At 44.9% G+C, this 27,802-nt stretch overlaps 3 protein-coding genes across 3 annotated transcripts; 2 read left to right on the top strand and 1 right to left on the bottom strand.

The window, feature by feature from the left end:
• The first annotated feature begins 6,195 nt into the window (after nucleotides 1-6,195).
• Nucleotides 6,196-7,564, top strand: LOC136452602 (protein ALP1-like). Its single transcript, XM_066453207.1, has 2 exons — nucleotides 6,196-6,437; nucleotides 6,523-7,564. Exons 1-2 carry the CDS (start codon nucleotides 6,196-6,198, stop codon nucleotides 7,562-7,564), a joined length of 1,284 nt encoding a protein of 427 aa, XP_066309304.1.
• Nucleotides 7,565-7,891: 327 nt separating this feature from the next.
• On the bottom strand, nucleotides 7,892-9,686 carry LOC136452601 (glutathione S-transferase T3-like). The gene is made up of 3 exons (XM_066453206.1): nucleotides 9,381-9,686; nucleotides 8,554-8,992; nucleotides 7,892-8,476 (listed from the first exon to the last, which is right to left on the bottom strand). The coding sequence occupies exons 2-3, from the start codon at nucleotides 8,980-8,982 to the stop codon at nucleotides 7,892-7,894; spliced, it is 1,014 nt and encodes a 337-aa protein (XP_066309303.1). The 5' UTR covers nucleotides 8,983-8,992; nucleotides 9,381-9,686.
• Nucleotides 9,687-12,475: 2,789 nt separating this feature from the next.
• LOC136452600 (indole-3-pyruvate monooxygenase YUCCA1-like) lies at nucleotides 12,476-14,843 on the top strand. The gene is made up of 4 exons (XM_066453205.1): nucleotides 12,476-13,135; nucleotides 13,590-13,838; nucleotides 14,113-14,235; nucleotides 14,616-14,843. The coding sequence occupies exons 1-4, from the start codon at nucleotides 12,476-12,478 to the stop codon at nucleotides 14,841-14,843; spliced, it is 1,260 nt and encodes a 419-aa protein (XP_066309302.1).
• Nucleotides 14,844-27,802: the final 12,959 nt, after the last annotated feature.

Genomic DNA, 27,802 nt, shown 5'->3' with positions numbered 1-27,802 from the left:
ATGGGCTCGTTCGCTTCGCTAAAAAAACAAGCCGAAACACTGTTCCGGCTGATTTGTTGTGAGGGAAAAATATTGTTTCGGCTGAAAAAACAAGTTGAAAAATACGGATTATAAAACAAGCGAACACGGCCATGATGCATTTGTATTTGCATGCTTAGTTTGTTTTCATAATCTACAGAACCTACATTTAAATTAATTTTAGATACCTACATATCTACGCTGCAGTGCTTCGAAGGTAGCTTCTAAATTTGCTTATTTGGATAACAGGGACAAGATATCTCAAGTTAGCGTAATGGGATGTGAGGAATCGTTATTGTTGTGTGGTCCTGTACAACTAAGTGGGGAAAAGCTTCACACACAGGATGAAGCATGGAACTTAAATGTATGTGCGCTATACTACCCTTTGTGTGTACAATTCTAAAAATCCATTGAGGTGTTAACAGTTAGCTTCTTTTGATGATTATTACGAATATATGATCTAAATTACCTGACTATTACCATTACAATGGTTCACATGGCACTCCTTAACACTTTCATGAAATTAGGCTCCTTCACAGCCAAAATAAGGACAAGATTTACGTTTGCTAATTTGGCCTATGGGTCTAGAAATATGCTACTCTGATGCAAACATTTATCTCACAAATTTCATTCCTATGCTGCTATGCACTACAGATTTGCTGCAGATTTGAGTGTCATGTCAATTACCTAGGCATTACTTAGGTTCTACACTTGTAATAACCATTAGTTTAATAGTGTGTTATTAGCATCAAATGCCATTACAGACTAGGCCCCGCGCAACCGCGTGGGGATTTCGTACCACTTTCATCATAGTTCTTTGTCAATTTAGAATTGCATCTGTTAGTTAGCGTTTTCAGCTTCATCGGTGTCCATTTGAGGACCTAAAAGCCATTGGTTACAATCATAAGGGTTTTGTCAAACTCATCACGAAAACAAGGTTAGTGTGCCTGCTTATTTATGTAGTTACTGACACTTACAGTTAATGGTCATTTTGAGTTCGTCCTTCGTCAGTCAATGCTATGATTGTCCATTTATAAATTGTATCACTTTGTGATTAAAATTGTATCGCGTTTTCACTGTCTTCAGAATTGAAATGCATCTTCGCTCTCAGCTACTGACTGCTCACTGATTTCCTGTGGTGCTAGATTTGTGCCGATAGTTGTTATGCTGGCCAACACTATGGCCTGCTTTCTCCTTATCCAATGGGGACAACCGGACAACGGTACGTTCTGTTAGTTTTGGGACAGCCATATATGAAATTTGTTTGGTTGATTTTGTTGTTGTAGTAATATACTAATGTATCACAAAACCAACATACATATATACAAAGAACTCATTTCCAATGGTCAATTCCACATTTTCAGTGATTTATGTGGTAGTTCTTTTCAGTTTTACCTTTTCTTTTCTCAAACTGTTTTTAATGTTGTGTGTATTGTATTGTTTACTAGGCACGAAATTCACCTGTGACTCAAATGTACAGTAGACTTACGCTTTAGTGCATACCTATATTTCATAAATAAATAAAAGTGATTGGTTAATATGGTATTCTAACATGCGAAAAAATGAAACCCATAGATAAAATGTATTGTAGTTGGATGAGCAGGTGTAGTAGCTATAATCTGGTGACATTTTCTACGTAGTTTTTTGTCCTTGGCACGCAGCATTAGTCTATCCTAAGTGCAATTTAGTTTCCACAAATCTGGGTTTCCAATGCCCGCGGCAAGATTGCCATCAGATTTTTGACTAATCATCTCACGTCATTGTGTTATCTAACTATGCCGATTCTCTCGACTAATTCGGGGTTTCTGCAGAGAAAATGAGTCACAACCTGATGGCCGGTGTTAATGCCTTTGCTGACCGCCTGAAGATCACCAGGACAGAGGTCAGCAGGAAGATGACTACTGGAATAATCTCCATGAGTTTCAAGATAAAAGAGTTTTGCTTATGACATCCTCTATTTCTTTTCTTTTGCTGCCCATCCAGGTAAGGACTCATGAAGTGTTTAATCAATATGGAATTTGTTTGACTACGTACCACTCATTCAATTATTCTTATATGAGCTTCTGTAAGTTTTTAAGTTTACTTGTCTATCCATCTAAACGATTGAAGACCTATGCAGCTATCAGCGGGAATTGACAACCAGTTCGGCCAGGGGAATGTGCACGGATGCGTGGTTGCGTATATTCTGATTGGTGTTTGGATTCTGAGGTCCACTTCGATTACTTTGCCATATCTGAGATTACAGTGATTTCCTATACCTTTCGACTTTGGTGTGTGCAATTCATATTTTTTGGTGATCCAAATATTCTTTCCACCGTGTGTAAATTACTATCCCCCCTATATGGTCCTTTACTGAAACTGGGTTACGTGATGGAAATAGAATATAATACTTCTTGATAAAAATAGAATTGTAATGCTTCTTTCATACGTCGGTTTAGCCCTGTATGATTAGGGGTACATTTCATTCTCTGTAATTACACACCTCTTATCTACATACTGTGTACTACATTGTGTCCTGCAAACTAATAGAATCCTGATATCCATTCTATAATAGGGCCTTGTTTAGATGCCACCAAAATTCCAAGTTTTTTCACTCTCTCTCCATCACATCAATTTTTAGCCGCTTGCATGGAGTATTAAATGTAGGTAAAAAAATAACTAATTACACAGTTTAGTTGGAAATCACGAGATGAATCTTTTGAGCCTAGTTGGTCCACGATTGGATAATATTTGTCAAATAAGACGAAAGTAGTACTATTCATCGGTTTGAAATTTTTTCAGCATCTAAATGAGGCCTAGATCGATTTGAAATGATTTATGGATCCTCTACTCAGAGATACCATTTCTTTCTACGGTTTCTGCAGGTCATTAATAATTGTTCTAGCTCCGGCTATGCCAGAGACCATGTCAACTACCACTCCAGATCAACACATTTGAATCCACTTTCCTCGAATGATTCATATTATTGAATCATGACTACGACCACTCGCCCGCTGCAACGCGTGGGGAACTGACTAGTTTAGTCTAGGCCTTGTTTAGATTGCCTCAAAATTCCAAGTTTTTTCATTCTCTCTCCATCACATCAATTTTTGGACGTATGCATGGAGCATTAAATATAGGTAAAAAAATAATTAATTGCACAGTTTGGTTGTAAATCACGAGACGAATCTTTTGAGCCTAGTTAGTCCATGATCGGACAAAGTTTGTCAAATACAAACGAAACGTGCTACAGTGTCCAGATTGTAAAAATTTGCAATCCAAACAAGGCCCTAAACAAGGCCCTACTACTAACGTCGACCTCGATGTTGGCACATTGCCTGATCGTCAGATTCTTCAAATCTTGATCGGATGGCCTGCCGCTGCTGCGCCTGCGAGGTGGAAGGCGTGGCATATGCATGCGGTACTGCTCTCAGCCATGCATGCTTGCCAATAAATGCTCGCATCAAAGCCCTCGCTGTAGCTTCTTGTACGTGACTGGCCTGCCTCTCGGACGGATGCAAGCATGGAGTACGATAGCTCAAGCTCAACGCCTCAACCTCAGGGCTCACGCACGGCCCATCATTTTGATCTCCATGCATCAGACTCTCCCAGTTGACTTGTACCCGTCAATCAAACAAACGTATTCGCAGATTGCGAGCTCTCACTGCTCGACCAACCGACCTAGGGCAACCATTGATTCCTGGCTCAGAGCTGCTGCCTGCTGAACACTGTACGCCTAGAACCTCGCGAGACGCAACAGATCGGTAGGAGTACTGTAAGCTCAAGGCTCACGGTCCGTGCTGCTGGAACTAGAATAACCATCGTCCGTTCATCTAGCTTATAAGCCGTACTTTTTTAATCAACGAATAGTATTTTTTTTCTAAAACAAATCAGGTGATAATACTTTCAGCCATGCTCAGCCAAACAAACAGGGCAAGGGTTCGCCCGGCCCCAGCCCTCTCTGCATGCACCGCTGGGTCCTGGGTGGCTGGCTGGCTAGCTGGTTGGCCGTTCCATTTCCATTTACTCTAGGCTGACCACCGATTTCTCCTGTAGAACCCCGCACCACCGGCTTGGTTTTTGTTTTGGAGCAGCGAAATTCCAAGGAGTTTCACATGTGGTAGAACACTTCTTCTGACCACAAATAGTAAGCACAATTAATTCAATTTAGGATTACGTACTGTTCCCACCCATGGCCACTGGCCTTCATTCTGGCAAACAGCAGCAAAGCTAGCATTCAGCAGTTCATTGTTTATAAAAAGAAATTCAAAGGGACCGAGATGTTGCAGTACGAAATGGATGTAGCCGCGCCAAACACATGGAGGAGAAGTGGAGGACGATATTATGTGGGAGTAGACAGGGTTAGTGTATTAATTGGATGGGGATATGGACCAAATCTGGCTTGTCGAATTAAATAAAGTTGATTAAATAAAATTCACTTATTCTATGATATTGGCATGTATCTTGATTGTACTCTCTCCCCTTAAATAAAGTAGACATTATGAACATCATCATGGTCTTTAGAATATAGATTTGCGTTATAATAGTTCTTGTATATGAGCTTAGTAAATGACCAATAAAAAGAGCCTCCACTCAAGGAACAGGATTTACTACATTAATCGGAGAAAATAAATTCAAAGTGGCCATAGTCATTTGATAAAAACTTACAGACCACTGTCATTATAAAAAAAAAACTTAGCCCAAATACTCCCGCACATGTTCCACTATTACCCATCCATACCATTATTAAGAAAACTATATGAGGCCGATAAAAATGAAAGAAGCCAACCATGTACTTATGTCATACTTAATGCATATACATTTAAGGTTACAATTGAAATGATATAATATAGAGAAATACATATCAATTTTGAGAAAAAAAACATGGTAAACAAATCAAATGAGATAAACTCCAATGCAACAGAACAACAACAATAATCTATCTATATTGCGGAAAAATACAAGAATTCATGTTTGTTTGTTTACCTACCACCTAAAGCTATTGTCCCCTACAAAAGAGGAAGACGATAATCCCTCAATGTGAGGTAAAAATTTATTGACGGTTGACGCATAGGATGCTATAAAGCGTAGTCATGTCAAGTGGTAGTCGACATTAGACTGTGCATTCTCGCATATAACAAGATGGATTCAATAAAACAATGACATAAACATTTACTCATATTACGATCGACATTGGCAAAACTAGAATCAAACCGAAGGAAACAAGCGTTTCATTTCCACACTAGTCCTGAGCCCATAGCTATATCATTATTTGGGCAAAAAAAAGGGAAGTAATCCACATAACCATAGCATCTGGCAACGGCTAGAAAAAATCCAATGAAACCATAAAAAGTGACCTTGACATGAAATTGAGTGGCACCATCTCCAGATATCAAGATCATAGTGTCTGCCAAATATAAGGGCAAGTATAGCTTGCAAATCGAGGCGATTGTGAAACACCGGCCTACTTCAATAAAACACTAATAAAGGCATAGATTTGATAGAATATAGAACGACACGCGAGTGGAACGGATGTGAAGAGTAGTTAAGTTATACTAGCTAGGGATGAATAACATCATAAGAGCATCTCCAAGAGTTTGCCAAAATTGACTTGGTAAATCTTGTGATTTGGCAAGTGCCTAAAACATATGGCAAGTGAAAAAAGATAGTATCTCCAATAGTTTGCCATTTGGGCTTGGCAAAATTAAAAAAAGTAGGCCCACTTGCAAACTGGATCAACTGTTTTTCACCGTGACTCCTCGCCTGGCCACGCGCCGCGACTCCTCGCCTGGCCGCGCGACCTACTCCGCACGGGCGTGAAGGGCGCCGCCTCCACGGACTGACATCTCTTCCTCCTCCGCGCTGCGTCATCGCTGGTGGCCATCATCGATCTCCTACATCGAGCTAGGCACCCAACATCGCTGCATCATCCACCAAGCTAGGTGCCCATCTCCTCCAAGACCTCAAGGTGATCTTCCCCATCGGTTCAGCAGCTCATAGTTTTGCCGAAGTCTCTTTCTGTTTCTCGATATTGTAGTGGTGGCCATCATCGATATTCATATCTTCAGATTCAGTTTTTCGATGTTGTATTGCAACACCTATATGCTTCTGTTTCTTGCAATGTAGTGAGGAAAGGTCCCATCCGCCTCCAGGTGATCTAAGTTATTCATATTCCAGAACATTTGTCGGTCAAGAACCATGCCTAGGAAGAGATCCCTTCTTCGAAGACAGTTGGATGATTCATCATCCGATGATGATGATTTTGAGATATTAGCGGTTGTTGTAACTGTGGACACCTTTGCCAATGCGAAAAAAAAACACGGTGGCTCTGTCCCAGCTCACAGAGTTCTTTACCGTGATAGAGAAGGCGGCCACAAGAGGATGTTTCAAGATTATTTGGCCGTAAATCCAACATACGGCCCTGAAATATTCCGTCGAAGGTTACTGTTCTTTCACTTCGGATTGACTTGTTGTCTGTGTTTAAATATTAGTCGAGTTGTTAAACTTTAGTTTTATTTTGTTCAGGTACAGGATGTCTAGGGAGCTTTTCTTACGCATAATGAAAGCTGTTGAAGGACATGATGATTACTTTGTGCAGAAAAGGAACGCGGCCAATGTACTTGGTTTGAGTTGCTTCCAAAAAATCACTGCCGCAATGCGTATGCTCAGCTATGGGGTTCCCGCGGATGCGACAGATGAGTACGTTCGCATTGGCGAAAGTACTGCACTTGAGAGCCTACGGAGGTTTGTTGATGCAGTTGATGAACTGTTTGGAGAAGAGTACCTCAGATATCCCAATGAGGCGGACACAACACGCTTACTTGCAATCGGTGAGCAAAAAGGCTTTCCAGGAATGTTAGGGTCCATAGATTGTATGCATTGGGCGTGGAAGAACTGTCCATACGAAAAACAGGGTCAGTACAAGGGGCACGTGGAGAAGCCCACTATCATTTTGGAGGCTGTTGCCTCGAACGACCTTTGGATATGGCATGCCTTCTTTGGAATGCCCGGGTCTCACAATGACATCAATGTTCTTCATAGGTCTCCTTTGTTTGATAACTTGGCAGAAGGTAGAGCTCCAGAAGTGAACTTTTCGGTTAATGGCCATGATTACACAATGGGCTATTATCTTGCAGATGGCATATACCCCACATGGGCTACTTTAGTCAAGTCGATCACTCTTCCTATGGGGAACAAGAGCCAATATTTTGCCAGAGCACAGGAAGCAGCGAGAAAGATGGTCGAGAGAGCTTTTGGGGTTCTTCAATCTAGGTTTGCCATTGTTCGAGGGCCAGCTCGCATTTGGGACATACAGACATTATCAAAGATCATGAGGGCTTGTGTGATCATGCACAACATGATTGTGGAAGATGAAGGATTTGTGGTTGACCCTAACGAGCGTTTTGATTACGGTGGTGAAAATGTAGAACCTGCTCATGGCCAACCTACTCGTACACTTGATGAATACATTGATGCGCACAGAAGGATCAGAGACAAGGAAACTCATTTGCAGTTGAAAGAAGACCTCATCGAGCACCTGTGGAACCATCATCCTGATTTATATTAGCTTATATTCAGATGTAATCTTTTTTTACTTAAATATTCAGCAAATCTTTTGATTCAGTGCATGGACAGCGACAGATTCTGCCGTGAGCAACAGCGCCTGCATGTACTGACGAGCACAACACAGGAGCGAGCACAACACAGCTAGCACGCCATGTACTAATTTAATTCATACTTGAACTGCAACTTAAATAATGATTCTGCTCAACAACTCAACAACTCATATAACTGATATAACAAGACCTTGAACTAAAGGTTTCATCAGTGAACAACTCATATAACAAGACCTTGAACTAAAGGTTTCATAACTAAACTTATATAAGAACTAAACTTAATTTTCACGCTGCCTCTCGACAATCTTCTTCTGCATCGTCTCAAGCCATTCACGCTGGATCGGGTTGAGGGAGGACATGTCCGCTAACATAATTTCTTTTTCCTCTTTGAGTAGCTTCGCTTCTGCTTTTTTTTCTTCATTTGCCACCCTCTTCTTCTCTAGCTCTAGTGCAGCCTTCTCTAGCTCTAGTGTAGCCATGAACCTCTCCTCTTTGGCCTTCTCCTTTTCCATGTCCAAGACCTCCTTCTTTGCCATCATCTTGTCCAAAGCTTCCATGCAAGCCTCGCCACCTCCACGCCTCAAATTTTCTTTTGCCTTCTTTATCCCTTCTAGCCTTTTCCTTGGTACAGTTTCTTCAGCATCAACTTCTACGACTTGATCATTATTAGTGGCTTCTTCCTCCCTCGGCCTGGACACCTTCTGTTTTTTCTTGATTGCTTGTTTCTCTTTCTCCAGCTCAGCAAGTTCTATCATCTTCGCTTTCCACTTGTCTTCCTCCTTCAATATGGTCCAACAATGTAGAAGACCAAAAGTTTTTTTGTCCTTGTCTAATTCCACATACAACTTTTTTGCTTCGTTAATCTGTACAGGGAAATTGTCAGTTTATATATCATTTACAAATAATCAAAGTTAAAGTAAAAACAACACATGTTACATACCTTGTCTTCGATAGTTAACCCACTTTGATTCCTACGTAGAATGGCCTCATAGGCTGAACAAAACTTGTTCACTTGAAACTGAATTGTCAGCCACCTATGCATAATGGAACTCTCTGTCCTCTCAGCTGTAGTTTTCTTGTGCTTCTCAAAGTAAGCATGAACTCTTCCCCAAAAAGTTGAACGAGATTGATTGGCACCGTTAATGGGATCTTTGCTAACATTCAACCAGCCCGAGCATACAACTTCGTCTTCCTTCCAATGAAAATTCTTTGTCCTCTTGGCTCCCTTTGTATTGCGGCTACCTTGCACTTCGTCATGAGTATGAGTGTCTTGAGTGAATCCAAAGTTCATGTCGTCCAAACCAGCAACAGTACCATCTTCTCCATTGAGAAGAATGTCCGACAAGAAATTTCCATCTTCTCCATCCATCTTGACTAGTCTAAAAAAAATTGATGACCCACATGGTTAATGAAATAATAAACACAGTAATTTCACAATGACAAACATGGTGATTTGTTTTTAACACTATGGCAATAAAATAGTGCATAGGTACATCTGTTGATTGAAAACTGTGTACAAATGAAAATAACGCTACTAGTACTTCACATGACACTATGACAGGTAGCTGTGCAAGTTCACAGAAACACAATGCCTTGATCATCAAAAGTTGTGATATGACAGGTAGCTGTGCAAGTTCACAGAAACACTATAGTTGATGGCATAGTACAGAAACAATATAATATGAACCCTACCTTGACTCTCAGATCAAGGGCACTGGCTCTAGCTATCACCACCAAATAATAACCCTAGGTCGAGGAAGAACATACCTACACCACGCAGCAGCTGTCGAAGCTTCTTTGCCAGGCCGGCGCGCGGCGACTGCGTGGCTCCTCGTCTGGGCGCAACTCCTCGTCTGATCGCTGGGAGTCCAGGGGCGCGCGGGGATTTATCGCCGCTACGAGTCCTGGGTCGCGCGGGAACGAGCACATGAAGTGTCCTGGCGCGCGCGGGAGAGGAGGCGGCGGAGGCCGAAATCGTGATGGCAAGTGACTTGGCCGCGCGCAAATATGCGCGTGCGGTGCTGCTCGATGCCAAGTTGCCAAAAGATGCCAAGTCATTTGCCAAACTGTTGGAGGGTCAATTTTATATATAGTTTTGCAAAAAAAAAGAAGGATAGCAAATGGATTTGGCAAACTCTTGGAGATGCTCTAAGTGCACGGTGAGGGCCACCTTGCTAGTTACTATAATATATCCACCGCCATATCTTTTTTTATATATAATAGAAGATTTAAAGTTTTCAAGGAACATATATCGAGGTGACACAAATTCTTGAAACTAGTTTCAGACCTCTACTCAAGACAAGAGCACACAACTTTAGTACTAAAAAAGACCCGACATATTTTAGTGACTATCAATCATAATACTAGACCACCACCCATGTGTCCATTAAACTATCAATCTAGTGATTATCAATTCTAAGACTAGATTGCCACCTATGTGCCTTGGAAAAAAAAGGCATTGATTGTCCGCACTAATTACATGAAGTTGTCATACTAACTCCTGACTCCTGACTAGTGACCTTGTACCGAGCTAATGGATAATTGTGTAAACAACCTGCAAGGGATGTTTTTCTTTGAAATACCACATCATTTATGTTTAACCATAGTGACCAATAAGAAATGGAAACTCCTAGCAGCACTAGCGGATTTATTTCTTTAGGAATACCCATAATAAAAATCTCAAACATTTGAGGTACACTACAAGGTTTAGATAAACCGAGCGCCACTTGGGTTGTGAGCCAACCGCGTGGGAAAAACAACATTTGAAGGACAAGTGCCTAGTTGTCTTATTTTCGTGACAATAAAAGCAGTGTATTTTGTTTCCTTGCCATTTGTGTTTAGCTAGTCTATCTTTTTCGTTAAAACTACACCCCCGCGTAGGCTTAATAGAAAATTCTTAATTTTTATTAGTGGGGCCTTTAGATTCCATATCTTTTTTTTATATTGGGATATCCATTTGTATTAGCGGTTGATAAAGAGATTTCATCGAGGTTATCCATTCATGTGAGATTCTAATGAAACTCATCTTGATCAGACAGTTAAATCTTAGCATTGTGTGGTAATAATCCATTCCATGGTATTCCCTTTATTCCAAAATAAACCAACTCCTAGAATCACCCTAAGTCAAACTTTCTTGAGTTAGGGCAATTTTATAGTGAAGAATAATAATATTCATGACACCAAATAAGTAGATAATGAAAATATGTTTCACGGTGTATCTAGTGATACTAATTTGATGACATAAATATTGATATTCTTTTTTTATAAATTTGGTTAAACATAAAATACAGACTTAGAACAATTGTAAAAGTTGATTTATTTTTAAGACGGAGTGATACTAACTTCGGTCACGTCAGATCCCAATGCCATATCAAATAATTTGTATTATATTTTGATATAAATGTACCCATACCATTACAAATGTTCAATGTTGCTGCACACTAGCTAGTCTCTATGACTAGTGAACTAACAATTAGTTTCTATCTGTTTAGATTTTTAAGGACTAGTATTAGCCAACCAGTTCTTTGTTTTTATGGCGGATCTAAACAGGGGCTAAGTAATTGACAGCCAAAGTTTGGATATTTTGACTCATGCGCACAACCTCAAACGTACGTCATTCTTAGCTAGCCTCATGAATCAAATACACTACTGTTTCCTGTCATTTGTATACTAGTACCGCCTTTTCTCCAAAAGGAATATCACACCATCTCTTGTGTTTAAACAAGAATAACATCATGCATCTTTGGACCATTTAGCCACTAACCAACACTTGAAATACAGGCGGCTAGAGGGTACGATGCTCCCACTCTCCCACACCCGCAACCACTCCTACCTTCGAATCACGCAAGCGAAAACCGAATGGGAAACTTAACAATGATCTTGACACATGCACGCGAGAGTGACAAGTGCTATTCCAAATTTGCAGACGCGCAGAGGGACGAAGGGCCTAGTAACACCCACCCACCTACACAGTGAGTGACTAGCTATAGCCTAGCGTGGAGGACCATGCCTCACCACGAGGCACCAGCATTGGAACATACACTCGCTCATCTTTCGTTTTCCAAACCGAGAACCCATGAACGCGCGTCACACGCCTCCATTCCACTAGCAAATACGTATTGAAAAAGGGTGTGTCTCCACGGCAGTTGCATGAGATATTGCATAATATAAGCTTCAGTCATCTTCAACCTCTTGCTTCGCCGAGTGCCCCGAGCTAGCCAGCCCTTGGTGGCGTCCTGCCTCGTCGTGTAAGTGTGCAACTGCAGCCGCAAAAGCATCGCTTGACCTGGCTATACCTACCTGCCTGTGCGCCCTGGACTGCACCGCACAGGAACCCCCGATGTGCAAGCGCCCCTGAGCTATCTAGCGGCGTTAGTGGACCGGCACGCGGTGCCTGGCTGGCTAGGAGAGATCGTCGGCCGGCCGGTGCCTGACTGGCACAGCGTAGTCAATCGTTCATCTTCTTATGAGCCCGTCGACTCACGGATAAGCAGATTATTAGGCAACTGTGCTAGAGTATTTCTCGTTGGAAAAACACACTCCGTCCCACTAGTACTAGTACTAGTACCACTACTACGAGCTAGCACAACAACGAGTGGAGCAGGCCGGAGAGCACTGCGCGCGCGCTGCAAAGTCCGCGAGGCGAAGAAGCGTAGCGCAGTACTCCTATCCTACTACGTACGTGCTCTACTACTCCCAAACCCCTATAAAACCCCATCCACAGTAAAACCCCGAGCACTTGTCATCGCACGGTAAAAAAAAAACGCAGCCGCGCGCGCGCGCGCGCACACACACACACCCGTCCGGCGTCGTCCGGCCAGCAGACTCGCTCCAACTCCAAGCAAGGGCGGCGTGCGCGCGCGATGGACATGGACGACGACATGGCGCGGCAGCAAGAAGGACAACAAGGCCGCGTGCGCGCGGCGTGGGTCCCCGGCGCGGTCATCGTCGGCGCGGGCCCGTCGGGTCTGGCAGCGGCCGCGTGCCTGGCGGCGCGCGGCGTGCCGGCCACGGTGCTGGAGATGTCGGACTCGCTGGCGTCCACGTGGCGCCACCGCACCTACGACCGGCTGACGCTCCACCTCCCGAAGCGCTTCTGCGAGCTGCCGCTGCTCCCGTTCCCGCGCGGGTACCCGGCGTACCCGTCCAAGGACCAGTTCGTGGCGTACCTGGAGTCGTACGCCGCGGCGGCGGGCGTGGCCCCGCGGTTCGGATGCCGCGTCGAGGAGGCCGCGTTCGACGCGGGCGCGGGGGCGTGGGCGGTGCGCCTGGCGGGGAGCGGGGAGCTGCTCCTGGCGCGGTGGCTGGTGGTGGCCACGGGGGAGAACGCGGTGCCGCGCGTGCCGGACCTGCCCGGCGCGCCGCGGTTCGCCGGGCGCGTCCTGCACACGTGCGACTACAAGTCCGGGGAGGAGTTCGCGGGCAAGAAGGTGCTGGTGGTGGGCTGCGGCAACTCCGGCATGGAGGTCAGCCTGGATTTGCGCCGGCATGGCGCCACACCCTCGCTGGTGGTGCGCAACACGGTAAGTAACTAACTAATGATCCGCCCCGCCGCGCACACTTACATTTTTGGCCGTGCTTACTTACTCCTACTAGAGCGGCGGACTTATTACCACTCATTGCTAGGGACCCGTCCTTTTCTACTCTCCGTTGTCTTGCTTTGGACAGCCAAAGTACAAGTGCTGCTGCGAGTTTTGTGCCATCCTGCTTTCCCCTTGGATGATTGTTGTTTTTATTGTGCGCGTCGCGCTTGGTTTTGGGGCATGCTAGCTGCTTCAAGCTTCATCGTGCATGGTCATATTTGGCGACGCTAAGCATAATTAGACCTACTAACATGTACGGTGTTTGGGATGTCTCTGTCTTGTCGTCCCATGTCGTTGTCAGCACCCACCCATAACACAGTACTGGCTGCTTGCTCTGTTTCTTCTTCCATGGAGTACTTCTATGACGATGGATACTTGTGCTCGCGCATTGCAGGTTCATGTGCTACCGAGGGAGATGCTGGGTCTCTCCACGTTCGGCATCGCCATGGCGCTGCTGAAGCTGCTCCCCGTGCAGGTGGTGGACCGGATCCTCCTGGCGGCGGCGCGGCTGGCGCTGGGCGACACGGGCAAGCTCGGGCTGAGGCGTCCCAAGACGGGCCCCATCGAGCTGAAGAACCTCACGGGCAGAACCCCAGTGCTGGACGTCGGGACGCTAGGCCACATCAAAACCGGCAAAATTAAGGTTAGTAGTGCCAGCCAGCCTGCTTTCACCAAAGAGGAGAGCAAGCAGCAGCGCAGTTGTAGAAAATTACACATGATGATGACCAGTCAAACACCGTGGGAATTTGAGCCCCCGGGCCGGGGACGCCGTGGGCCAGTGCCTCCTCATCTGGCAATGGCAGCCCGGAGTTAAGGCTCACTCACGCACACATTTCTGAGTTTTATTTCCACCCTGAAAAAAAAATGCAAATGCTTCGTCCTGGCTGATGCGAAACACATGATGGATGGATGGCCAGGTAGTGGGAGCAGTGAAGGAGGTGACCCAGCGCGGGGTCAGGTTCGCGGACGGCAAGGAGGAGCAGTTCGACGCAATTATACAGGCCACGGGATACAGGAGCAACGTGCCGTCCTGGCTCAAGGTAAAATCCCCTCCATCTCTTCACCTTCCTTCCTAGTACTGCCGCCTGCAACGACACGCAGTCTGTTTGGGAGGCCGTAAACGATCGTGGATTATTTACTGCTGGCTGGTTTGGTGTGAGAGAAAAACACTGTTCCGGCTGGAAATTTACGATCGTTTACGAGCAAGCGAACAGACTGACGAGAGAGGAGCAGGGCTCAGTCGGCTGCCCTGGCGCCGGCCGGCGTCCCTAGCTCACGAGGGTGGCGACGACGGGTATACGGACTCGAGACTACCCTTCACTTCACTTTGGGTCCAGCGGACATACTTGTCGATACTTTGATCAAGGGGAACGATCGATTTTCCCTGGTCTTACGGAGGTGACGTGTTCATACTTTGCAGGATGGAGATGACGTGTTCACGATAGAAGGGATGCCCAGAATCCCCTTCCCGAACGGCTGGAAAGGGAAGAACGGGCTCTACACCGTCGGGTTCTCGCAGAGGGGGCTGCTCGGCGCCTCGGCGGACGCCCTCAACATCGCCAGGGACATACATTCTCAGTGGAACGACATGATGAGCAGACCCGGTAATAATATTGTTGTGCTTCAATGTAACAACAATGCTGTTTGACTGATCGATGGACCCCCGATCGTGTAAATGTACAGAACCCAGGTGGTTATACTGATGCCTCCAAAAGGTAGCATTGTGGATGTACATGATGACGACAACAACATGATTTTTGTTTGCCCAAGTGGTGGCCAACTTGAAAGCCTTTAGACAGAGAATCAATGGATCTAAATATGGCTTTCTAGACGTGCCTAGTTCTAGCATCGATACGAGAGCAGCTTCCTTACGGGAGACGGGGAGAGCAGGGGGGCAACGTGAGGGAAGCCAAAGTGGCAAATGGGTGTTGTTGACAGCTCCATTGGTGGACTTGGGGGGGGGGGGGGGGGGGGGGGGGGGGGGGGGTATCTTAAGGTTCCTGGGCCATGACTAGAATCGCGGCCCTAGTAGTCCTAGGCTTAAGCCCGCTCCTGTCCCTAGATCCACCATCCCAGTTTGGTGTGAGTCTTGTGACCCATAAACAGGTCTTGCATGAGTGTTGAGCGATAACCGCACACCACTACATGGCCTTCTCCATCTTGCATCCTCATTGTGGCCTAAGTGCACCACCGAAAGCTCATACAGACACAAGGATCTGTGTGGCTCTTCAGCTCCTTCGTTGCCCATGTGGGTCCCTAGACCCATGAGCCTTGTTGCCATAGTCTAGCACCATTTATCATGGTGATTTAACGGGTTCACTGATCGAATGACAGCGTTGGTAGACACATACAAAGGCCTAACAACATATGCGAGGATGCTGTGATGACCATGGAGCGATTCCTCGTCCTCTTGAACTGATATAGAGGTGTTTGATTTGATCTACTCCAGGGCGCACGAGCAATTGTTGGCTTTCGTGTTGAAGATGTGATCGGATGGATGGCCATGGGCAATCTATTGCTAGTAGGAAATCCCATAGGCCATCTTTGTGGGCCTAATCCTAGATGGCTATGAGTATACTCATCTTTGTGGGCCCACTCATAGCAAAGGAGTGCTTCTTAAACTTAAGTTTTTTTAAAAGCTGTTGCACTACAGTGTTTATCGAGCAGAATTTATGGAGCGGTCTCAACACTCCCTTGATCATCTTAGGCCCTGTTTGGTTACCTCTCCTAAAAGTTTTATGAGCTAAAATCTAAATAGAATTTGCCTAAAGAACCAAACACCTCCTCCTAAAAGCTCATAAAGTCCATCCTAGACCCTCACTGATGAGGACATGACACCCATGCATATGACCATGTTTGGCGCATGGGATGGAGGGGAAGGAGGCCAGCAAGGGTGTCCAAGTCAAGAAGGAGGCCTGAGGCTAATTCAGTTCGAGTCCCTGAGGTAGAGGCCCAAAGCAACTCAAGTTCAAGTCTGCCTCGGAATCCAGGACCAGTCTGCCTTAAACTGGTCACCCAGGACGCATCCGGACTCCGTTTTTGATGATCCACATATGGATGGAAAGATAATTTGATAAGGAAGCTAATCCAGGTGGTTTCACGTCAAAAGCTCTTCGGAATCAACGGAAATCGTCGAAACAAGTCAGCGTCCAGAATCTGCCAGGGTGCTGCGACACCTTCTTTTGGTCCGTTGGACCGTGTATCGTGTTTGGGCCCATTAGAGGGCGCGTCCAGGGTAGGCGACGACCCTAAGACCTTTATAATCATACGCCGCCGCCGTCATTAGGTTTTGAGTTTTGCTTAGATTAATCTGTCAAGAACAGTTTCGCCGTTCATCGGTTTGTGAGACCCCAACTTCGTGAGTTTAATCATTCATCTGTAATTTGGTTGCGTTCTTTCTTGTTCTTGCTTGTGTTCTTCGTTGCGCAGGAAAGGATTAGCCTTCTTGGCGAGGTCAACCTGGTCCGTGACTCGGTTGATAACCAGAGGAGCTGTGGTGCTAAGATTGCAGGGTTCGATCTTTCGATCTGAAGCCGGATCGGTGTGTCATTCTCCACCACAACGATAGTTACCATCACCTGACGGAAGATCGGGATCCCCGTCTCCATTAAGTGGTAATCAGAGCTTCAGATATTACTGTCAGGTTTATCATTACCCTAGTTTTGTTTTGTCTTTGTCCTATAAATCCAGAAAATTGCCCCACGAAAATATTTGTGTTAGGCCTTGTTTAGTTCCCTTCAAAATTCCAAGTTTTTTCACTCTCTCTCCATCATATCAATTTTTAGCTGCTTGCATGGAGTATTAAATGTAGGTAAAAAAAATAACTAATTACACAGTTTAGTTGAAAATCACGAGATGAATCTTTTGAGCCTAGTTGGTCCACGATTGAACAATATTTGTCAAATAAGACGAAAATGGTACTATTCATCAGATTGAAAAAACTTTCAATCTAAACGTGGCCTTAATCTTTGTTTTCTCCCTATCGTATCACCCGTTGTGCCGTTGCAATATTTTTAATTTCAGTTTGCTTTATTAAACGGTCGTCCCTTGTTATGTCGTTGTGTTCGTCATTTTAGGTTTTGTTCTAGATCTTTAGTTCTTTACTACTCAGTCCTATTTTTTGTGTTGAAGAAAAAGAAAACGTGTTGCTGTTGTTTTCGGTGAGAAAAAAAAGAGGCTGTCAGGTTTACCATCCATATATGTGAGAACGTGTGATCATTAGAAGGAAAAGAAATAGGAAATAGGCAGTAGCACGTGGAGGAGAAGAGAAAGAATAGGAACCTTGCATTCAATTTGGATTCTTCCTTGGCATACACGTTTGGGTTTTGGATAGTTACTTTTGGAAGATTGGACATCGTGCTACCTTTGATCCTTAGGATTTGAGTCTTGCGTCTCATTAGTTTGTATACTGCAAGATATATTTGAAGCTTGTACCTTGCGGCACTCCTGGTAAAAGAGAATAAAGAAAGAAATAAAAAAGCAAAAGGCAATACGTGTAAGAAAAAAAAAGCCACACAAAAAAGGCAAAGAGGTGAAAAAAAGAGCCGCACCTAATAAAAAAGAAGGGGAAAAGGAAGGTGAAAAAAAATTCAGAAGTGCTTGCATCCTATTTAGTCCTTGTGCTGAGATATTGTTGCTTGTTGAACTAGGTCCAGGATGAGTCTAGGCTGGCGACATAGACTAGCTTGGGACTACTTTTCAATCTTGCAATTTCTGAATTAAATTATTGCTATTCCTTGCTACCATATTTTAAGCCTCCCAAGCTCCACATATATACTTCAGATCAGTACAGAAAAAGGGCTTTGCAATCTCGGTACCACTGCCTCACAGGTATCACGAACCAGCCGCCGGTTGTACCGCCACTGCTTGTGTTGGTAAGAACTTTGTAAGAGCTTGATAAGACGCTTCCACTTGCTGTGAAAAGTGACACCACTGCAACCATGTAGTTATTTGGTAGGGATAACTTTCACTGTTTGTTCCTTGTTTTTGTGTTTACAATGACAGGTTGTTCGTATCCACCGACTTATGATGGTATAGGTGCTGATAAGTACATAGAGTGGGAAATTGCCATCGATAACATATTTGCTACTCGCTTTATGTGTCCAAGGAGGAAGGTAAAAAATGCAGCTAGTGTTTTACGATATTCTGCTTTATCTTGGTGGGAGTCTTTAGATCCTTCTGTTAAACCTCAAACTTGGAATGATATGAAACTTCTTATGCGAGAAACCTTTGTTAATCCACCTCCTGTTTTGACTTCGTATGCTGAGGTGCACCATTTAGAGAAAGAGTCTGTTGTTATTCCTCTTGCTATGACTAACCTTCTGCAGAATAATGTACATAAGCGAGAGGATGACGTGGAAGAAAATGAGGAGCTCACAACCTTATATGCAAATTCAGAACCATCACTTCACCATGCACCTATTACTCCTACTAAGAACACAGGTAATGCTCATGATCCTACACTCACGGAAGGTGAAAATTGTCTTAATGTACTAAATTTTTCCACAAACCATGTTGTCATAGAGCAATTGTTAGTGAAACCCTCTCTTGATTTATCTTTGTCCCATGATAATTTGCTTGATGTTCCTTGTGACAAAGATGAATTGGTTGAAGATGCTTCAGTTTTACATGTTTTGGAACCAGTGACTTGTGCTGAAAATAAACATGTTATTCATATTACTTCTAAAATTGATGAGTTCAAACTGTTGTCTTCTTTACATACTTTGGGTTACATTGGATTTGATGTTTTGTGTAACCTAGATTGTTTGGAAGAGAGCCTTTTTAAATATGCTGATTTGCCTTGGTTTTCTAAACACACATATCATGTTATTGGCAGATATAACAACAAGGGACAATATATGATACATTGAGTATACATTCGTAATAATATGAATTCTCCTTTTGTTGTACAAGATTATGATCGTTTAGAGGGCAGCCATAATAATACAAACATTTTCTCATGTTCCTTAAAGAAACAAGTTCACTTCTAAGAAGGGGAGCATTGTTGGTTGCTACCTATGTCTGCTCGACCATCTATTCCTGCATTGTCTTTGGTTAGTTTTAATCTTTTGGTAGGATAGTGTTGACATACATCGTGTGCATTCGGATCATGGAGTCTACATGCTTGCTGAAATATTTATGCGAGATGACATGCTAGAAACTTGGAAACATGGTCATGTTTCTTCTCACAATTATTTCAGTTTTCTTTGTTCTCGCAACCCTGTTCTCCTTTATGTTGTGCAGGATCAGTTTCAAGCACAATCGACGTCGAGGACGACTTTTCATCAAGAAGGAGAGGATGATGAGGACATGACACCCATGCATATGACCATGTTTGGTGCATGGGATGGAGGGGAAGGAGGCCAGCAAGGGTGTCTAAGTCAAGAAGGAGGCCCGAGGATAATTCGGTTCGAGTCCCCGAGGTAGAGGCCCAAAGCAACTCAAGTTCGAGTCTGTCTCGGAATCCAGGACCAGTCTGCCTTAAATTGGTCACCCAGGACGCATCCGGACTCCGTTTTCGATGATCCACATATGGATGGAAAGATAATTTGATAAGGAAGCTAATTCAAGTGGTTTCACGTTAAAAGCTCTTCGGAATCAATGGGAATCGTTGAAACAAGTTAGCGTTAGAATCTGCCAGGGTGCTGCGACACCTTCTTTTGGTCCGTTGGACCGTGTATCGTGTTTGGGCCCATTAGGGGGCGCGTCCAGGGTAGGTGATGACCCTAAGACCTTTATAATCATACGCCGCCACCGTCATTAGGTTTTGGGTTTTGTTTAGTTCTTGATTTCCTCGTGAAACAGACGTCGTTTTGCTGCAACTGTCGCCGCCAAGGCCGCTTGCTGTGAACCAGGGCCCAGTTCTTGATCTTGTTCGCCTATGGCGATTAGTCATATCGAATAAAGACTTGAACTCCTTCTCATTATCTTAAGCCTCATATTTATTTGCAATTTCAGATTGCGTTCATCCCGTTCTTGCTTGTGTTCTCGATTCGCTTGCAGGAAAGCCTTCTCGGCGAGGTCAATTGCGTTCGCGTGGTTGATAACCAATGGAGCAGTGGTGTAACGGTTGCGGGGTCCGAATCAGTCATGGTTCGAAGCCTAGATCATGAACGTCGAGTCTCCACCAATCGACGCTATCATACCTTTCGGAAGATCGGGCCTAGTCTACATCACTCACTACCCCTCCTTTATTGCCCTGCCCCCCCCTCTCTCTCCCACCCGCGCCTCCCTCTTGTGGCCCCTACCCTCCACTGACGGATCCCCGCCGGATCTGTCTCCCGCGCCTCGCCCGCCCACGCCTCTGGCCTCACCTCGCCAGATCCACCGGCCCCAAACCGGTCCGCCGCTCCTTCGCGTTGGACCTAGAGATGGCGGCGGCGTTGCTCGCCTCTGAAGGGACCGTGACGTCTAAGAGGGGGGGGTGAATTAGGCAACTTAAAATTCTAACTCTAAACTATGGCCTCTTTTTCTAACCCTAGCAAAACCTATGCAATAAATAACCTATCTAAATGTGCAACTATGGTTTTGCTAGTGTGTTGCTATCTCTACCGCAAAAGGAGCAATACAATGAATGTAAATGCGGAAGCTAAAGAGCAAGGTAGAGATATACAAACTCCCGTCGATGACTTCGGTATTTTTACCGAGGTATCGAGAAGCGCGCAAGCTTCCCCCTAGTCCTCGTTGGAGCTCCTCGCAAGGAATCCCTCGCAAGGGCCAAGCTCCCGGTCGGGTAACTCCGTGGATAGCCTCGGGCCTTCCCCACGCGCAAGTGGGTCTCCAACGTGTCATTCGGCAAGCCTCTCCCCGATGCTCCCCGTCGTCTTCACTATCAAGCTTCCAACCAAAACGTCGCGGGCCTTGTTCCCTCCGGTACACGGTGGTGGCCACACCACAAACGCGGTTGGTGTGATCTCGCAAGACTACAAGCCCCTCCGATGTACAACAATGGTGCTCGCAAGCACCGGGTAGCAAGAGGTATGCAAACCTCACTAAACACTAGGCCTAAACCTAGAGCAAGTGCATGAGCGATGGTCTAATCAACCTAAGCACTTCGCAAAGCACCTACGCTAATCACCTGATGAATCACTAAGCTCTATGCAAGTGGAGATCACTAAAATGGTGTATCAACACCCTTGGTATGTTTCTTCAGCTCCACACCTCTCAAATGGCCGGTTGAGGGTTGTATTTATAAGCCCCACTGAGAAAGTAGCCGTTGGGGTCGAATTCCCGCGAAACTGCTACTGACCGGACACTGAATCGTCCTGACCGGACGCGTCCGGTCGTCCCGACTGTTGAGCCGGCAATACACTGATCGGACGCTGGCCAGCGTCCGGTCGCCTGCCACCGGACGCGTCCGGTCGTAGATATGCCGCTCTGGAACCTTTCTGTACTCGATCGAACGCTGCGTTCCTGTGTCCGGTCGGTTGCTGCCAGCGTCCGGTCCTCGCGTCCGGTCGCCTGTCTGCCGAGCCACCGGTCCAGCGTCCGGTCGCGCTTCCAGCGTCCGGTCGCATCTACGAGCTCGTTTCTTCGCGATCTTGCATACGGCTTGGTTCCTATCTTCATGCTTGGACTTTGCTTGATATCTTGGGTCTTTTCTTGTGCTCCTAAGGTCTTGCTTAAGGTGTTGATCATCGGATCATCACGTCGCCTTCGTCCAAGTCACGTCTTGCACCCTATTGGACTACAAAAACAAACACTTGCAAATCATTAGTCCAATTTGGTTGTGTTGGTCATCAAACATCAAAATCCAAAGTAAATGGGCCTATGGTCTATTTTCCTTACAATCTCCCCCTTTTTTGTGATTGATGACAACACAACCAAAGCAAGCAAATAATAGAAATTTTGAAAATTTAAAAAACTACCTACTTGCTAGGATGCAATGCAAAGGGCAAGTTTATTTGATACTTAAAGATACCAATTGAAATCATATATGATATTAAGGGATACCAATTGAAATCAATTGTAAGATACCAATTAAAACTAAATGAAAGGTTATCTTGCCCTTGCAAAAATCCCCATGTGGCATTATGGATTCCTACAAATTTTACTACTACTTAGACTAATCCATAATCCACTTTCCTCCCTTTCTCGGACCATTACCACTTGTAGAGATCAACTTGATGCTTGGCTTTGGTCCTCCAAATTCTCCCCATTTGGCATCAAACACCGAAAATGAAGACATTAGTAGCACAAGGGAGGGTCAAATTTCGTGATCCTTTGTGTATAGAGTGAAATGGATCACAAAATTTGACTCTCACATTATATAGACTAAGCTCCCCCTAAATGTATGCATACATATGGTAGAAAGCAAAGCATATGCATAATTAGCAATTTATTGCACAAGAGAGTTTAATCGATATAATGCATGGAGAAAGCATATAAATATGAAATGAAATCAACATGATTATGCCAATTGAAGAATGATGCTTAACTCCGGGGACTCCAATTTCCTTGCAATGAGACTATTACACACATGATAAACTTGAAAAAGGTGTTAGTCTCAAAGCATCCAACTTGTAGAATAACCTCCCCCTAAATTTGTGCATACAAGTGTGGAATACTTGTAGAAATTATGCACATTGATTTGAGAATCAAAATACCACTTGAAGGATGGCATCACATGAATGTGAGAATCATTTTCAAGGATGATATTTGGGAGAGATTATCTACAATTTGGACTTTGGCACATATTAGATGAACTATTGTAAGACGAGCTATGTGCCATGCTCCTAAACAATTTTAAACCATGTAGGTTTGCTCCAAGGGTTAAGAAAGAAACCGAGCAAGCCTACCATAAGATATACCTAGTGTATGCATGTCAAAAGATATAATCATGCAAATGCAAACCTAGGCATGAAGAGTAACTAGATGCTTAAAGATACCAATGTAGGAAAATCTAATTGCAAGATGTACCAATTAAAAAGTAATAACATCTAGTTACCTAACATGGGGAGGGGAATTTGGATCCATAGTATTCACTAACCCACTTGGCAATTATTTTGTCCATCATGATGCACCCTACGAAATGCACCCATACATTGCCAAGTCTCCAAATTCCCCGTAGTCCGACGGACTTCTCACTTCCCTTTCGGGATCCAAACCTTCTTGGTGCTCTTCATGTTTGAAATGATTTCCTTTGGCACCCAAAAGCGTTTGACCCCATTGTTGGCTTGCTTGTTCACCTTGATGGCCACCACCTTGTCATTTTTCTTCTTCTTCAAGAGATAAGGTGTGGAGGCCTTCTTGTCCACCTTATTGGTGTAGGTGTTGGAGAGCTTGCTTGTTTGCCTTTTCTCTTTCTTCTTTGCTCCTCCCACATTCTTCACCTTGCACTCATAGGACTTGTGGCCTTCCTTGTGGCACACGTAGCAAACCACGGGTTGTCCTTCATCAAGCTTCTGCACTCCCTTGACGGTGTTATCTTGATGAAGTTGGGCTTGCTTCGCCTTGCCTTTCACTTGAGTCAAGTCCTTGGTGAGGCGAGCTACTTCTTGCTTGAGTTGCTCATTTTCCTTTGCAACCTCTTATGTGCATGTATCTACAATCACTTTCTCAACACAAGCTTGGTTGCACAAATGTGAGTCTAAACATAAATCATTGCAAGAAGTAAAGACATCCTTTTTAGATATAGAATTATTTCTTTTAGGTGCCTTGGTGAGGGTTATATTAATGGCCTCAAGATTAGCAACTTTATTTGTTAGCTTATCACAATGTTTGCACATGGTTTCCATTTTAGCAAGCAAACTTTGATAATCATTTTATGAGCTAGCTAACTTTTCTTTTAATTTTTCATTTTTCTTTTCAAGTTGCTTATCATTAATTGTGCATGCATTTGTTGTTGCACTAGCCTCTAATTTCTCAATTTTAGTAGATAGTTCACTATTGAGATTAGAAAATGTCTCACATTGTTCAAGCAAGGTTTTATAAGCATCTTATGAACCATCTAGCTTTTCTCTTAAATCTTTGAGCTTCTTTTGTTGACTAGTGCAAACTTTAGCATATTTAAGATTTTGTTGCACAATTTCATGATAAGAAGGCATATCATCATCACCATCACTCTCACTAGAGGATAAGCTTTCATTACCTCATGCCATAAGGCACTTACGTGCAAGCCTCTTGTGATGGTGTTCTTCTTCACTTGAAGAATCATCCCATGACCTTATTGATGTGAGGGCTTTGTTCTTGCACGTCTTATTCTTTGTCTTGGGTGTGGGCTTGTTTGGACAAACTTCCACAAAGTGCCCTAACTCACCGCATCCATAGCATCCTCTCTTTCTTTGCTCATTTCTTTGATTTGTGAAAATGAAATCTTGGATTTGGATGGGCACACCCTTGACATTTAGCCTTTGGATCATCTTCTCCACCTTGTTGATAAGTTTGATTGATTCTTCATCAAGGTCGGAGGTGGAGGAGGAAGATTGATCATCATCACTTGAATCTTCATCATCATCATCGTCGTCGTCATCTTCTTCTTCATCTTCACTTGAGGAGCTTGAGCTTGAGCTTGTCTCAACTTGCTTGCCCTTCATCTTCTTTTTCTCGCTACATGCGAGAGCCTTGCCTTTGCTTGATGAAGAGGCTTCTTCTTGACCCATCTTACATGACATTTCAAATGCCACTAACTTGCCAATGACTATGCCTGGGGTCATGTTGCTCAAGTCCTCCATGTTGTGAAGGATGGTGATGATGCTTGCATATTTCTTTTGTGGTAGTACGGAGATGATCTTCCTCACGATGTCCGCATCATCTAGCTTTAATAATCCTATAGAATGGAGCTCATTGATAATTAGATTCAAACAAGAATACATATCACGAACAAGCTCATCATCATTCATAGTAAAGGAATCATAGTTTTGCTTTGCTAGATAATGTTTTTGCTCACGGACATTGCTTGTGCCGTCATGGAGCTCTTGGAGTTTTAACCAAATTTCATGTGCCGTATTTAAAGTGAATACTTGGTTAAAAACATCCATACTAAGTGATTCAAACAAGCAATTTTTAGCTCTAGCATTGAAGTGCATTTCTTTTTCATCACTCTTTGTGGGTTTTTTGGGATTCTTGATGGGTTTCATCCCGTCATGAGTGACTCTCCATACACCCAAATCAACCGCCTCAAGGTGGAAAGCCATTCTAGCTTTATAGTATGGGAAGTTAGTGCGGTCAAAGTGCGGAGGCCTAGCGGTATCCATCCCAACCACTCTAAACAACGTCGGCTCAACGACGGTTAAGCCAAAGGTCCAAAATGAGCCAACCGGCTCTGATACCAATTAAAGGGACCGTGACGCCTAAGAGGGGGGGGTGAATTAGGCAACTTAAAATTCTAACTCTAAACTATGGCCTCTTTTTCTAACCCTAGCAAAACCTATGCAATAAATAACATATCTAAATGTGCAACTATGGTTTTGCTAGTGTGTTGCTATCTCTACCGCAAAAGGAGTAATACAATGAATGTAAATGCGGAAGCTAAAGATCAAGGTAGAGATATGCAAACTCCCGTCGACGACTTCGGTATTTTTACTGAGGTATCGAGAAGCGTGCAAGCTTCCACATAGTCCTCGTTGGAGCCCCTCGCAAGGAATCCCTCGCGAGGGCCAAGCTCCTGGTCGGGTAACTCCGTGGATAGCCTCAGGCCTTCCCCACGCGCAAGTGGGTCTCTGACGTGCCACTCGGCAAGCCTCTCCCGGATGCTCCCCACCGTCTTCACTATCAAGCTTCCGGCCGAAACGCCACGGGCCTTGTTCCCTCCGGTACACGGTGGTGGCCACACCACAAATGCGGTTGGTGTGATCTCGCAAGACTACAAGCCCCTTCGATGTACAATAATGGTGCTCGCAAGCACCGGGTAGCAAGAGGTATGCAAACCTCACTAAACACTAGGCCTAAACCTAGAGCAAGCGCATGAGCGATGGTCTAATCAACCTAAGCACTTCGCAAAGCATCTACGCTAATCACCTGATGAATCACTAAGCTCTATGCAAGTGAAGATCACTAAAATGGTGTATCAACACCCTTGGTATGTTTCCTCAGCTCCACACCTCTCAAATGGCTGGTTGGAGGTTGTATTTATAAGCCCCACTGAGAAAGTAGCCGTTGGGGTTGAATTCCCGCGAAACTGCTACTGACCGGACGCTGAATCGTCCTGATCAGACGCGTCTGGTCATCCCGACCGTTGAGCCGGCAATACACTGATCGGACGCTAGCCAGCGTCCGGTCGCCTGCCACCGGACGCGTCCGGTCGCAGATATGCCGCTCTGGAACCTTTCTGTACTCGATCGGACGCTGCGTTCCTGCGTCCGGTCGGTTGCTGCCAGCGTCCGGTCCTCGCGTCCGGTCGCCTATCTGCCGAGCCACCGGTCCAGCGTCCGGTCCTTGCGTCCGGTCGCATCTGCGAGCTCGTTTCTTCGCGATCTTGCGTACGGCTTGGTTCCTATCTTCATGCTTGGACTTTGCTTGATATCTTGGGTCTTTTATTGTGCTCCTAAGGTCTTGCTTAAGGTGTTGATCATCGGATCATCACGTCGCCTTCGTCCAAGTCACGTCTTGCACCCTATTGGACTACAAAAACAAACACTTGCAAATCATTAGTCCAATTTGGTTGTGTTGGTCATCAAACACCAAAATCCAAAGTAAATGGGCCTAGGGTCTATTTTCCTTACAGCCTCCATGTACCCTCTGTCTTCCCCGCCGCCATGTGGCCTGAGTCGGCGCCGCCCCTCTGACCTCCTCCCGCCATTCCCCGTCCTCGACCCTCGCGCCGCCGGATCCGCCGGCCCCCACCGCCACCCTGCTCCGCCGCCCGTGCTCCCTGACGGGCACGGGGAAGGCCGCGACCAAGACGAGGCGGCGGCACATGGTGGAGTTGCTCACGCTCCCGTCCGTCGAGATGGCCACCTCCGCGGAGACGGCGAGGAGGAGGAGAGCGAGGGCCACGACGGGAGCAGAGAAGGAGCAGGGGTAAAGAGGAGGGTTGCATGGTCTATTTGCTAGTGGATTTATTGCTTTTAGTCAGTTTTAGGAGATAAAACCAAACACTCTTTTAAGAATGTTTTGGCAGCCTCATAAAAAGCTCTAAAAAATTTTAGCTCCTAAAAATTTTAGGAGCTTAGAACCAAACAGGGCCTTAGCCACCCCATGATGGGCAATGGACAAAAAAAAATCAAGCATGCGAGGCGAGATGCATCCGGATACTACCACGTGGAGGTGGCCGCCTCATCGGCGTCGAGGTATCGGGCTTTCCAAGTCCGCTGTCCGCAGGACATGGTATCCCTGTCGGACGCAGATTCAGTAACGTAGCTTCTTCAAGTTAGGACGTAACTTTAGCTGTTGGTATCCACCGTAGACACCGTCGACTTTCCATCCAACGGCTGACCAAGTGCCAAAGACTTAGTGCCCCATGTTCGCTTGACTGATAAGACATGACTGAAAGTACTATTGACTGATTTATTGTGAGAGTAAAATATTATTCGTTGGCTAAAAAAATACGGCTTATAAGCCAAACGAACAAGTCGTTAGCCAATTTTTCAGCGGCGAAGACACGCAGAGCAGACTACGCAGTACTGAAACAAGAGTAGAAAGTGATTAAAAAAAAGGAACGTGTGTATG

This window comes from Miscanthus floridulus, chromosome 5 (genome assembly GCF_019320115.1).
Source record: "Miscanthus floridulus cultivar M001 chromosome 5, ASM1932011v1, whole genome shotgun sequence".
In the NCBI taxonomy this organism is placed as follows: Eukaryota; Viridiplantae; Streptophyta; class Magnoliopsida; order Poales; family Poaceae; genus Miscanthus; species Miscanthus floridulus.
Note: the sequence above shows the minus strand (reverse complement) of the source record. Positions and strands in the feature narration are given on the sequence as shown.